Raw genomic sequence first — 14,743 nt, forward strand, 5'->3', positions numbered from 1 at the left:
TACCGGAATTAATGGAGCCAACTGTACAAGGCTTCATTATTTCCGGTACAATTCACGCAAAGCTAGAGAGACGTTTGTGTACCGGAATTAATGGAGCCAACTGTACAAGGCTTCATTATTTCCTGTACACTTCACGGAAAGCTAGAGAGACGTTTGTGTACCGGAGTTAATGAAGCCAACGGCACAAGGCTTCATTAACTCCGGTACAATTCACGCAAAGCTAGAGAGACGTTTGTGTACCGGAATTAATGAAGCCAACTGTACAAGGCTTCATTATTTCCTGTACACTTCACGGAAAGCTAGAGAGACGTTTGTGTACCGGAATTAATGAAGCCAACTGTACAAGGCTTCATTATTTCCTGTACACTTCACGGAAAGCTAGAGAGACGTTTGTGTACCGGAATTAATGAAGCCAACTGTACAAGGCTTCATTATTTCCTGTACACTTCACGGAAAGCTAGAGAGACGTGTGTGTACCGGAATCAATGAAGCCAACTGTACAACTGTTATATAATGCTCTGTACGAATGTTGTCAGGTAAGACAAATGCAGCCGCTTCTTATCCACTGCAGGACAAATACCTCAGATATGTCAATTCATGTCTGGAGTTTGGCCAGATTTCATCACCACGCTGTCCAATGTGGATGGGTGAAGGTGGTAGGCTTGAGTCTAATCACTTAGTATAGGTGGCCCTGACTAGTACAGTTTTGCTGATCACGGTGATAAACAAACCCTTTCACTACGTTCAGGTATCCCCACTCAGAATGGGAGTAGCTTCTAGGACGATTATATAACAGAGATACTACCGCTAGAGAGGTATGGGGTCCTTTGACTGGCCAGACAGTACTACATTGGATCCTTCTTTCTCGTTACAGTTCACTTTCCTTTTGTCTACACATACACCAAATAGTATGACATATTCTTTACTATTTCTCATCTGTCGTCATACACCTGACAACACTGAGATTACCAAACAATTCTTCTTCACTCAAGGGGTTAACTACTGCACTGTAATCGGTCAGTGGCCACTTTCCTCTTGATAAAGATAGAAGAGACTCTTTAGCTATGATAAGCTTTTCTAGGAGAACACTCCAAATCAAACCATCGTTCTCTAGTCATGGGTAGTGTCATAGGCCCTGTACCGTGGTCTACCACTGTCTTGAGTTAGAGTTTTCTTGCTTGACGGTACACTCAGGCACACTATTCTGTCTAATTTCTCTTCCTCTTGTTTAGTTAAAGTTTTTATGTAGTTTAATAGGAACTATTTATTTTAATATTGTTACTGTTCTTAAAATATTTTATTTTTCCTTGTTCCATTTCTTCAATGGGCTATTTTCTCTGTTGGGGCCCCTGAGCTTATAGCATCCTGCTTTTCCAGTAGTTTATATAGGAAATATTTATTTCAATGTTGTTACTGTTCTTAAAATATTTTATTTTTCCTTGTTCCCTTTCTTCACTGTGCTATTTTCTCTGTTGGGGCCCCTGGCCTTATAGCATCTTGCTTTTCGAACTAGGGTTGTAGCTTAGCCAATAATAATAATAATAATAATAATAATAATAATAATAATAAAAGGAGACGGATTATTATGTGAAGACAGATAGGAAAAGTGATAAATATTGATGATGGTGTCAAACCTTCTTTCCTAATATTTCCACGACAGGTCAGGCAAATGAAGAGCTATCTGACACCGTTGTTTGTAGCAAAGTATATGGAGGCGTTACATAACTACATAACGTTGATGAAATAATCAAATCATGCTTCTGGCCAGACACGGAGGCTCATAAGAGATGTGTTATTAAACGAAATTGGAGCTGTTAGATACACTTCTCTGGAGGTTGTCATAAAAATTAGGTTGCTGTGAGAATATGAGATATGAGGAGCGTGTTACAGTTTGTAGGTGGCAACCGGTAGGAGAACCGAGATGTATTATATTATTTCCTTTCCTCGCCTGGCTATTTTTCGCTATTGGAGCCCTTGGGCTTATAGCATCTTGCTTTTCCAACTAGGGTTGTAGCTTGACTAGTAATAATAATAATATGATTGGAAAGATCAAAGTCTCCTTTTAGGCTTTCCCATATAGTAGATGACATGAGCGATGTTATTATTATTATTATTATTATTATTATTATTATTATTATTATTATTATTATTATTATTATCCTTCTTTCATCACCTTTTTTAGCAGACAGCCATAAAGAAGGTGATGAATGCAAGAGTTGATGGGAGAAGTACAAGAGGATGGCCAAGGTTTGGGTGGATGGATGGAGTGAAGAAAGCTCTGGGTAATAGGAGGATAGATGTGAGAGAGGCAAGAGAGCGTGCTAGAAATAGGAATGAATGGCGTGCGATTGTGACGCAGTTCCAGTAGGCCCTGCTGCTTCCTCCGGTGCCTTAGATGACCACGGAGGTAGCAGCAGCAGGGGATTCAGCATTACGAAGCTTCATCTGTGGTGGATAACGGGGGAGGGTAAGGGGCTGTGGCACCCTAACAGTACCAGCCGAACGGTTGAGTCCCTTGTCAGGCTGGGAGGAACGTAGAGAGTAGAGGTCCCCTTTTTTGTTTTGTTTCTTTTGTTGATGTCGGCTACCCCCCAAAATTTGGGAAGTGCCTTGGTATATGTATGTATGTATGTATGTAATTATTATTATTACTATTATTATCATTATTATTAGCTAAGGTAGAACCCTACTTAAAAAAGTATGATAATGAGCCCAAAAACTGCCACAAGGAAAAATAGCCCAGTGAGGAAAGCAAATAAGGAAACAGATGGAATATTGTGCTTGTGAACTCTACCTCGAGACAGTGGAATACCACGGCACAGAGGCTATGGCACTACCCAAGACTAGAGAACAACGGTTTGATTTTGGAGTGTCCTTCTCCTAGAAGAACTGCTTACCATAGCTATAGGGTCTCTTCTACCCTTACCAAGAGGAAAGTAGCCACTGAACAACTACAATTCAGTAGTTAACAGCAACAGCGAAGAATTTTTTTTTTTCGTGACAATGATATCTTGGTGAGTAGCACTCCGTACTGACCAATCAGCTCATCTTGTGTGCGATTGGTGATGCATTACTAGTCAGGGACACCCATACTAGGTTGGTTTGCTGTGAGCGATCTGGCAAAATTCTCACGCCATCAATCTGAACTGGCCAGCCATATATGAAAACTGGCCAAACCCCACGCTGAATTGACATGTCTGAGGCCTTTGTCCACCAATGAATTAGAAATGGCGGCATTTGTTGTTGATGTTGTTGTTGTAACATAAAATATAAAGTATGATGTAAAATACTACGTAAAATATAAATTGAAGTGATTAAAAATTGTCATAGAGCAATTTAGTAAAAGTGATAAATATCTTTATGATTTCAAAACGGTAGTAGGTTGGCCAGGGCACCAGCCACCCGTTGAGATACTACCGCTAGAGAGTTATGGGGTCTTTTGACTGGCCAGACAGTACTACATTGGATCCTCCTCTCTGGTTACGGTTCATTTTCCCTTTGCCCACATACACACTGAATAGTCTGGCATATTCTTTACATATTCTCCTCTATCCTCATACACCTGACAACACAGATTACCAAACAATTCTTCATCACCCAAGGGGTTACTGCACTGTAATTGTTCAGTGGCCACTTTCCTCTTGGTAAGGGTAGAAGAGACTCTTTAGCTATGGTAAGCAGCTCTTCTAGGAGAAGGACACTCCAAAATCAAACCACTGTTCTCTAGTCTTGGGTAGTGCCATAGCCTCTGTACCATGGCCTTTCACTGTCTTGGGTTAGAGTTCTCTTGCTTGAGGGTACACTCGAGCACACTCTCCTATCTTATTTCTCTTCCTCTTGTTTTGTTAAAGTTTTTATAGTTTATATAGGAGATATTTATTGTTGTTACTCTTCTTAGAATATTTTATTTTCCTTTTTTCCTTTCCGCACTGAGCTATTTTCCCTGTTGGAGCCCCTGGGCTTATAGCATACTGCTTTTCCAACTAGGGTTGTAGCTTAGTAAGTAATAATAATAATAATAATAATAAAAAGAAGAAAAAAAAAAAGACTGGAATTGACCCTCACAAAAGGGATCATGAAAATATCTGTGAAAAATGATGGTCCATGAAGGGGAGGGAGAGAGAGAGAGAGAGAGAGAGAGAGAGAGAGAGAGAGAGAGAGAATCCTTTCCCTATAGCCTATGAAAAGGGTGAAGACCGAAATTTACAGAGTACATTTTGTAAAGCACAATAAATAATTCTCTAAAGTGTAATTGTTGTTGTTGTTGTTGTTGTTGTTGTTGTTGTTGTAAAATGAAATATAAATCGTGAAATTTATTGAGGACATTTTGTAAAGTAAAATAAATAAATTTGTAAAGTAACATAAATAATTCTATAAAGGGCATTTGTTGTTGTTGTTGTTGTTGTTGTTTTTGTTGTTGTTGTTGTTGTAAAACAAAATATAAATCGTGAAATTTATTGAGGACATTTTGTAAAGAACAATAAATAATTTTGTAAAGTAAAACAAATAATTCTGTAAAGGGCATTTTTTTGTTGTTGTTGTTGTTGTTGTTGTTGTTGTTGTTGTTGTTGTGAAACAAAATATAAATCATAAAATTTACTGAGGACTTGTAAAAGTACAATAAATAATTTTGTAAAGTACATTTGTTGTTGTTGTTGTTGTTGTTGTTGTTGTTGTTGTTGTTGTTGTTGTAAAATAAAATATAAATCATAAAATTTACTGAGGACTTGTAAAAGTACAATAAATAATTTTGTAAAGTACATTTGTTGTTGTTGTTGTTGTTGTTGTAAAATAAAATATAAATCATGATGTAATAATAATTAATCATTACGTTACGGGAATTTTCCGTTCATGACATTTTCAGCAAATACAATTAAAAGTACTAAATCGAAGATTAATTCTATTTTCATCAGAGTTGACGATATTTTTCATGAAACAATAATTGTTCTCTTTCATCTGTCATTGTGTGGGAGGTTTCCATGAACCATTTTTTATTGTGAGTAATTGGACCGCCATTTCTGTTTCTTTGTATTTGGTCATCATTACTAGTATTGCTAGTAATATTACTAGTACTACTAGCGGTTCAACTAGTAATAAGTTCAGTTTATATTACGTAACCATCGAAAGCGTGAGCCAATCTACAGCCTATTAAAATTATTAATATTATTAAAATGTATACAATTATTATTATTATTATTATTATTATTATTATTATTATTATTATTATTATTATTATTATTATTATTATTATTATAAAAATAACTGAAATCATTATTATCATTAACATTATTAAATTAACCAAATATTTTTTTTTTTTAATTTTTTTCTCTTGATTCAAACTGAATATCATAACTAAGTGCAGATGAAGACGGAGAGAGAGAGAGAGAGAGAGAGAGAGAGAGAGAGAGAGAGAGAGAGAGAGAATCAGTGCTCTGTTCAAATGTGACAGGGCATCGACCTAGTAATTAGGACCACCTGCCCCCAAAATATTGAATCTACGAATCATATATTTCGTAAGATATTCTCTCTCTCTCTCTCTCTCTCTCTCTCTCTCTCTCTCTCTCTCTCTCACTTATCCCAAGTTTACGAATCTTCAGAAGACGATCAATGAACACTGCTTAATCGATTATGCCAAATCAACATTTCGCATCGAGTGAATTGTCTCCTACATTTCCCACTTCTCAGACGTTCGCGAATTTCTGGCTACGTCAGCAAATCTCATCGGTATCGTGAAATCATTCTTGTTCATTCTATAACAAAAGGAAAAAAAAAAAAAAAATTCGTTTCTTTCGGGAATTTTATTTCACATTTCGAGAATTGGAATATTTTTCTCTGTTACTTTTCTAGGATTCATATTTTTCTCTGTAAGAACTTATCTCTCTAACTATTACGGCGGGGCAAAAAAATAGGTAAATATAATCTCCTACATAATAAAGAGTAAGTGTCTGGGGATATACATAAATATATACATACATACATACATACATACATACATACATACATACATACATACATAAATATATATATTTATATATATATATATATATATATATATATACATATATATATATACATATATAAATTGATATATACCATATATATATGTATGTATACATATATATATATATATACACATGTATATACTGTGTATATATATATACATATATATATATATATTATACACACATATATATATATATATATATATATAAATATATATATTATATATAAACATAAATATATATATATATTATATATAAATATATATGTATATATATAAACATATTTATTTCCTGTCACGCTGAGCATCATTGGCAAACATATGACTACTCGGTCTCTCACAGTCTCTCGGTTATAGAGATAGAGGGTAGTCATAACTAGGTTAAGGACACAACACATTTTCCCAAAAATTGCCGAAACTGCCATGTTGTAGTTAGGAAAGGGGGAGGGGGTTGAAAGGGTTAAATCTGTGTGTGTACATATCTAGATATTTTTAGCCGTCATTTTCGACTGGTCGCGTACACTAGTAACGATAATGATAATAATAAAAAAAAATCTTTTTGGATTTTCATTACCAATTAGAATCATTATCAAACTCATCTCTATTTTCCAAAGTTCATTTCCCGCAATTTAATTTGTGTGTACATGTGTCTATGAGCTAAATATATTTTGACTGGTCGCGTAAACTAGTAACGATAATAAAAACAAATCTCTTATCAAACTCATTTTCATTTTTGACGGATCGCGCACACTAGAAACGATAACAATGAAAAAAAAAAGCCTTCATATCAGACTGATTAGTGGACAAATCTCTTACTTCATTACCAATAAAAATCATTATCAAACTCATTTATATTTTTCAAAGTTCATTTCCTGCAATTGAATCTATGTTTATGTCTAGCTAGATAATTAGCCGTCATTTTTTACGGGTCGCGTACACTAGTAACGATAATAATAAAAAAAAAAATCTTCATAATCAGAATGAATAGTGGACAAATCTCTTTTTGTGATTTTCATTACCAATTACTATCATTATCAAACTCATTTCTATTTTCCAAAGTTCATTATCAAACTCATTTCTATTTTCCAAAGTTCATTATCAAACTCATTTATATTTTCAAAAGTTCATTATCAAACTCATTTATATTTTTCATTATCAAACTCATTTCTATTTTCCAAAGTTCATTATCAAACTCATTCATATTTTCCAAAGTTCATTATCAAACTCATTTCTATTTTCCAAAGTTCATTATCAAACTCATTTCTATATTCCAAAGTTCATTATCAAACTCATTTATATTTTCAAAAGTTCATTATCAAACTCATTTATATTTTTCATTATCAAACTCATTTCTATTTTCCAAAATTCATTATCAAACTCATTCATATTTTCATTACCAATTACTATCATTATCAAACTCATTTCTATTTTCCAAAGTTCATTATCAAACTCATTTCTATTTTCCAAAGTTCATTATCAAACTCATTTATATTTTTCATTATCAAACTCATTTCTATTTTCCAAAGTTCATTATTAAACTCATTCATATTTTCCAAAGTTCATTATCAAACTCATTTCTATTTTCCAAAGTTCATTATCAAATTCATTTATATTTTCCAAAGTTCATCATCAAACTCATTTATATTTTCCAAAGTTCATCATCAAACTCATTTATATTTTCTAAAGTTCATTATCAAACTCATTTATATTTTCTAAAGTTCATTATCAAACTCATTTATATTTTCCAAAGTTCATTATCAAACTCATTCATATTTTCCAAAGTTCATTATCAAACTCATTTATATTTTCCAAAGTTCATCATCAAACTCATTTATATTTTCTAAAGTTCATTATCAAACTCATTTATATTTTCTAAAGTTCATTATCAAACTCATTTATATTTTCCAAAGTTCATTATCGAACTCATTTATATTTTCTAAAGTTCATTATCATACTCATTTATATTTTCCAAAGTGCATTATCAAACTCACTTCTATTTTCCAAAGTGCATTATCAAACTCATTTCTATTTTCCAAAGTTCATTATCAAACTTATTTACATTTTCGAAAGTTCATTTCCAGCCATTTAAAAAAAAAGAAAATGACAGATCTAAAACTTCCACAATCGCGATAAAAAAAAAAATATTAATTCCAGCATCAACGTTAATTACTAGACATGTTATTGGGAGTTAATTCAATATGAAGGATTTGTGACTTTCATTTTGTCATTTTAAAAGAATTTGCTACGGCTGAAGTGACTGTTATTGGCTTGTTCACCCTTTTACCCCCCAAAGGTATGTTGAACTTTCAAGCACATTTTGCTATATCTTTTTTTTTTTTAAATTGCTCTAACAGCCTTAATTTTGGTCATAGAGAGGTCAGGTTGGTCTCATTCTTTTGGAAAATGCCTGAAGTTTCTCATAAACCTATCTAAAATATGCAAAAATATGTAAAATACAGTGTTTTGCAAGAACCTACCGGTACGTCCATAGGGGGTGAAAGGGTTCAGTTATCAATTTTATTTATTTTAATGTTGTTACTGTTCATAAAATGTTTTCTTTTAATAGTTCATTGCTCCTCTTGTAGTTTATATATTTTCGTTTCCTTTTATCACTGGGTTATTTTTCCCTGTTGCAGACCTTGGGCTTATAGCATCCTGTTTTTTCCAACTAGGGTTGTAGCTTACACTGTTAGAAAAAAGCGTAATTTCAATCGGAAATTCTCCGTAAAACTATACTGTTCTCAGCCGTATTTTAGTAAAATACAGGCGACCGTAATTTTAGCTTATTTTGTTATTATCTTTTACGATTTAGCGACAGTAATATCACTCCTTTACGTTAATATATCCGTATTTATTTCCTTATTTCCTTTCTTAACTAGGCTATTTTTCCCCGTTGGAGCCCTTGGGCTTATAGCATCCTGTTTTTCCAATTAGGGTTGTAGCTTAGCTAGTAATAATAATAGGAATTAGAATGATTGAATCTCTATCATTACACTAACTATCACCGCCGCAGTGTAGATGAATAAAGGTCACTCATGAATGGCAGAGGCAAGAGACAGTGACAATGCCTTAGAGACTGACCATATATACAGCTCTTCTAGGAGAAGGACACTCCAAAATTAAACCATTGTTCTCTAATCTTGGGTAGTGCCATCGCCTCTGTACCATGGTCTTCCACTATCTTGGGTTAGAGTTCTCTTGCTTGAGGGTACACTCGGGCACACTGTTCTATCTTATTTCTCTTCCTCTTGTTTTGTTAAAGATTTTATAGTTTATAAACTGATAGTTATTTTACTATTGTTGCTCTTCTTGAAATATTCTATTTTTCCATGTTTCCTTTCCTCACTGAGCTATTTTCCCTGTTGGAGCCCTTGGGCTTATAGCATTCTGCTTTTCCAAATAGGGTTGTGGGGTTAGCAAGTAACAATAATAATTATATGATCACCGTCCAAGCACCTCTCCCTCAAGTTAGGACCAAGGAGGACCAGGTAATGGCTGTGATGACTCAGCTGGTGGACCTATAGGCTCCCCAAAATCTCCTTTCCTAGCTTACAAGGATGGTAAGGTTGCAGACACAAAAAGAAACTATAAAGCTTGAGCAGGACTCGAACTCCAGTTCAGCAGATCGCTAGGCAGGGACGTTTCCAATAGGCTACCACAACAAGTGTCTTGTTTCAGTTCCAGTATCATCTAAATAGATACTCACCAGAACGTCAGCCTGGCGAGGCAAGTAGTAACCTCCACAGTAAACAGCTTAAAACGGTCTTACAATGTCTATTATTGGAGGATAATAACGAGTATAGGTACTCTCTATTTATCCGAATATTACCAAACTGGCATCTCATTATTTGAAATTTTCCTGGCATTACTGGCAACTTATGACCTATTATGGGGGGGGGGGGGGCGATTCATCATGTGTTTGTGATAAAACTAATACTGCCAATACAATGAAAAATTAATATATTTAAAACAGCAGATGGTTTGGCCATGCTCTTCGCACTCCCCATGAGAAATTAGTTCACCAAACTTTCAACTGGGCTCCACACGGTACTAGAAGAGTTGGAAGACCAAGGTCTACATGGCTGAGGACTATGAAGCATGAAGTAGATGATGAGGAATGGTGAAGTATTGATATAAAAGCTCAAGATAGAGACGACTGGCGAAATCTAACCGAGGCCTTTTGCGACTACAGGCGTAGGAGGAGATGATGATGAGAACAGATCTGATTCTTAACTCACTATATTATTTTTCAGAAACTAATGATTCATCAGAAGATAAAACTAAGGGGGAATGTTTTCACCTTGAAAGAAAATAGATAGAAATATTTCAACCAAGTCTTAGAATTACACAAACAAATATATGTCATTTTAGAGAAGATAAAAAACATTCTTCATATTGGTGAACCAGAAGTCCCCGTTAGAACTGTTATTTCAACAAAACTTTGGCACCACCATCAAAGTCTCTCTCTCTCTCTCTCTCTCTCTCTCTCTCTCTCTCTCTCTCTCTCAGACGTCTGAACAAAGATCTGATAGTAATTTTAATGTTCTGTAACTGTTTTAAACGTTATAGATGTTGTCTGAGCAAATATCTGGCAGTAATTTCCATCTTCTTTAACAGTTTTAAACTAGAGATATAAGAATCTTTTTAATATTACCCTTAACATTTTCTTCTGTTTTGTTCATAGGAATACATTTAGACCTGAAAACCTTCCCAGATACTCAACTCAATCCATGTTATTGCAGTTTGGAAAATTTTATCATGCATACCATTTCAAAATGTATAAAGATAATGAATCATTTTTACTAAGCCTCCACGCAGTGGAAATATTCGTAAAAGTTTTCCTTTCAAAATAATATTCTAAAATGATCAACTACAGATAGTACTTATACAACAACAACAACAACGACTACAAATACAGCCGTTTTTAGTCAACTGCTGGACACAGGCCTCAGATATGTCCGTAGTCATGTCTTCGTTTTGGCCATTTCCATCATTTCCATCACCACGCTGACCAATGCAAATTGGTGATGGTGGGAGACTTTAGTCTGATAGCTCACAGCAAACCAACCTAGTATGGGTAGCCCTGACTAGTATAAGTTTGATAATCATGGCGATACACAAACCCTCTCAACACGTTAGGGTGTTAACATTCAGAAAAGGATCGCATATAGCCATATATAGTATATAAATAGTGTGTGTATATATAAATTATATATAAAGAGTAATAAATTGGACCCATAGATGATATCTAATGAGTAATTGCAGTAGTTAATGGAAGTAATTACCTTCTTCAGACCAGTAATTATTCTTCAGTCTATTCTCAGATTACTCAGCCGGCAATCTAGCCTCTTTCTATACCACAATCTTATAACATTCCCACACCTCCCACACAATCCTATACCCTTCCTACACCTCCCCCACAATCCTATAACATCCTACACCTCCTCCACAATCCTATAACCTTCCTACACCTCCCTCAGACTCTGATAACCTTCCTACACCTCATCCACAATCCTATAGCCTTCCTACACCTGCCCAAAAACCCTATAACCTTCCTACACCTGCCCCACAATGCTATAACCTTGCTACACCTCCCTCGCACTCCGATAACCTTCCTACACCTCATCCACAATCCTATAACCTTCCTACACCTGCCCCACAATCCTATAACCTTCCTACACCTGCCCCACAATCCTATAACCATCCCACACCTCATCCACAATCCTATAACCTTCCTACACCTGCCCCACAATCCTATAACCTTCCTACACCTGCCCCACAATCCTATAACCATCCCACACCTCCTCCACAATCCTATAACCTTCCTACACCTGCCCCACAATCCGTGTAACCTTCCTACACCTCCCTCACAATCCTATAACCATCCTACACCTGCCCCACAATCCTATAACCTTCCTACACCTGCCCCACAATCCTATAACCATCCCACACCTCCTCCACAATCCTATAACCTTCCTACACCTGCCCCACAATCCGTGTAACCTTCCTACACCTCCCTCACAATCCTATAACCATCCTACACCTGCCCCACAATCCTATAACCTTCCTACACCTCCCTCACAATCCTATAACCATCCTACACCTGGCCAACAATCCTATAACCTTCTACACCTGCCCCACAATCCGTGTAACCTTCCTACACCTCCCTCACAATCCTATAACCGTCCTACACCTGCCCAACAATCCTATAACCTTCCTACACCTCCCTCACAATCCTATAACCATCCTACACCTGGCCAACAATCCTATAACCTCCTACACCTGCCCCACAATCCGTGTAACCTTCCTACACCTCCCTCACAATCCTATAACCATCCTACACCTGCCCAACAATCCTATAGCCTCCTACACCTGCCCCACAATCCGTATAACCTTCCTACACCTGCCCCACAATCCTAAAACCTTCCTACACCTCCCCCACAATCCTATAATGTTCCTACACCTTTCCACAATCCGTATAACTTTCCTACACCTGCCCCACAATCCCATAACCTTCCTACACTTGTCCCACAATCCTATAACCTTCCTACACCTGCCCTACAATCCTATAACCTTCCTACACCTCCCCACACAATCATATAACCTTCCTACACCTGCCCGACAATCCTATAACCTTCCTACACCTCCCTACAATCCTATAACCTTCCTACACCTGCCCCACAATCCTATAACCTTCCTACACCTCATCCACAATCCTATAGCCATCCTAAACCTGCCCAAAAACCCTATAACATTCCTACACCTGTCCCATAATCCTATAACCTTTCTAAACTTGCCCAACAATCCTGTAACCTTCCTACACCTGTCCCACAATCCTATAACCTTCCTACACCTGTCCCGCAATCCTATAACCTTCCTACAACTGTCCCACAATCCTAAAACCTTCCTACATCTGTCCCACAACCCTACAACCTCCCCACAACTCCCCGTCCATCTCACAATCTTACCCAATCCTCCATACAGAAATTCCTGGAATTAACAGAACTGAGAATCCTGATAAGACGTATTCTGAGATTCCTTCCACTCAACGAAAAATGACAATTTTTGGAAAAGAAGTGACGGATCGGACGGACATAAAAGAATCATTTGCATAGAGAAAGAAAATATGCAAATGGCTGAATACGGTCTGTTAATGTCATATTCATCATGGAATTTTTCCCTTTCCTCTCTCTCTCTATCTCTCTCTCTCTCTCTCTCTCTCTCTCTCTCTCTCTCTCTCTCTCTCTGTGAAACGTACCACAAAGCTACAGAATTTAAGAATTTATGATTTCATAGATAACACACACACACACACACACATATATATATATATATATATATATATAAATATATCTATATATGTATATGTGTGTATATATACATATATACATATATATATATATATATATATATGTATATATATATATATATATATATAAATTTATATATATGGATATATATAAGTATATGTATATATGTGTGTATATATATATACATATATATATATATAGATATATATATATATATATATATATATATACAGTATACATATAATATCAATTCAAAATTATTATACCTTAATGCGGTGAAAGGTTTGTGTATCACCATGATCAGCAAACCTGTACTAGTCAGTCGTACTAGGTTGGTTTGCTGTGAGCAATCAGACCAAAATCTCCCACCATCACCAATCTGCATTGGCCCGCCTGGTGGTGAAAACTGGCCAAACTCTAGACATGAATAAGGACATGTCTTAGGTCTCTGTCTTCCAATGGAATAGAAACAGCTGTATTATTATTATTATTATTATTATTATTATTATTATTATCCAAGCTATAACCATAGTTGGAAAAGCAAGATACGATAAGCCCAAGGGCTCCAACAGGGAAAAATAGCCCAGTGAGGAAAGGAAACAAGGAAATAAATATACAATATAAGAATTAATGAAAAATTAAAATCAAATATTTAAAAAAAAACATTAACAACATTGGAACACATATGTATTTGCTGTATTACACACACACACACACACACACACATATATATATATATATATAATAACTGAATACTTATTACAGATAACAAGTTCCCGTAACACTTAAAGGTTTAAAGGTCGCTCATGAATGGCAGAGGCAAGGGAGAATGACACTGCCCTAGCAAGCAGGACAATGCCCTAGAGGACTGACCATATATATATGATAAACACCCAAGCCCCTTCTCCACCTAAGCTAGGACCAGGAGGGCCAGTCAATGGCTGCTGATGACTCAGCAGATAGACCTATAGGCTCCCCCAAACCCCCAACCTTAGCTCACAAGGATGGTAAGGTTGCAGACACTAAAGGCACTAATGAGTCTGAGCGGGACTCGAACCCCCGTCTGGCAAACACCGGGCAGAGACGTTACCAATCAGGCCACAACAACCCTAAAAATAAATAGTGATAAATACGTTTCCTTTTTGGAGCATAGAGGCCGACGGAAGAGGAAACTAAATCTTGATCTATAATAAAGAAAAATGAAACGTTAGACGATTGAAACATTTTAGCCATGTGGATTCGTGGGCTGAATGTCTAGAGAGATTAGTTCACCAAACTTTCAACTGGGCTACACAAGGCACTAGAAGAGTTGGAAGACCCAGACCTACATGGCCGAGGACTATGAAGTGCGAGGGAGATAATGATGAATGGAGAGGCATTGATTTAAAAGCTCAACATAGAGACGACTGGTGAAATCTATCCGAGGACCTTT

At 36.0% G+C, this 14,743-nt stretch overlaps 1 protein-coding gene across 1 annotated transcript; it reads left to right on the plus strand.

The window, feature by feature from the left end:
• Positions 1 to 526: 526 nt before the first annotated feature.
• Positions 527 to 11,852, plus strand: LOC137615530 (uncharacterized). Its single transcript, XM_068345441.1, has 2 exons — positions 527 to 536; positions 11,482 to 11,852. The coding sequence occupies exons 1-2, from the start codon at positions 527 to 529 to the stop codon at positions 11,850 to 11,852; spliced, it is 381 nt and encodes a 126-aa protein (XP_068201542.1).
• Positions 11,853 to 14,743: the final 2,891 nt, after the last annotated feature.

This window comes from Palaemon carinicauda, chromosome 21, assembly GCF_036898095.1.
Source record: "Palaemon carinicauda isolate YSFRI2023 chromosome 21, ASM3689809v2, whole genome shotgun sequence".
NCBI lineage: Eukaryota > Metazoa > Arthropoda > Malacostraca > Decapoda > Palaemonidae > Palaemon > Palaemon carinicauda.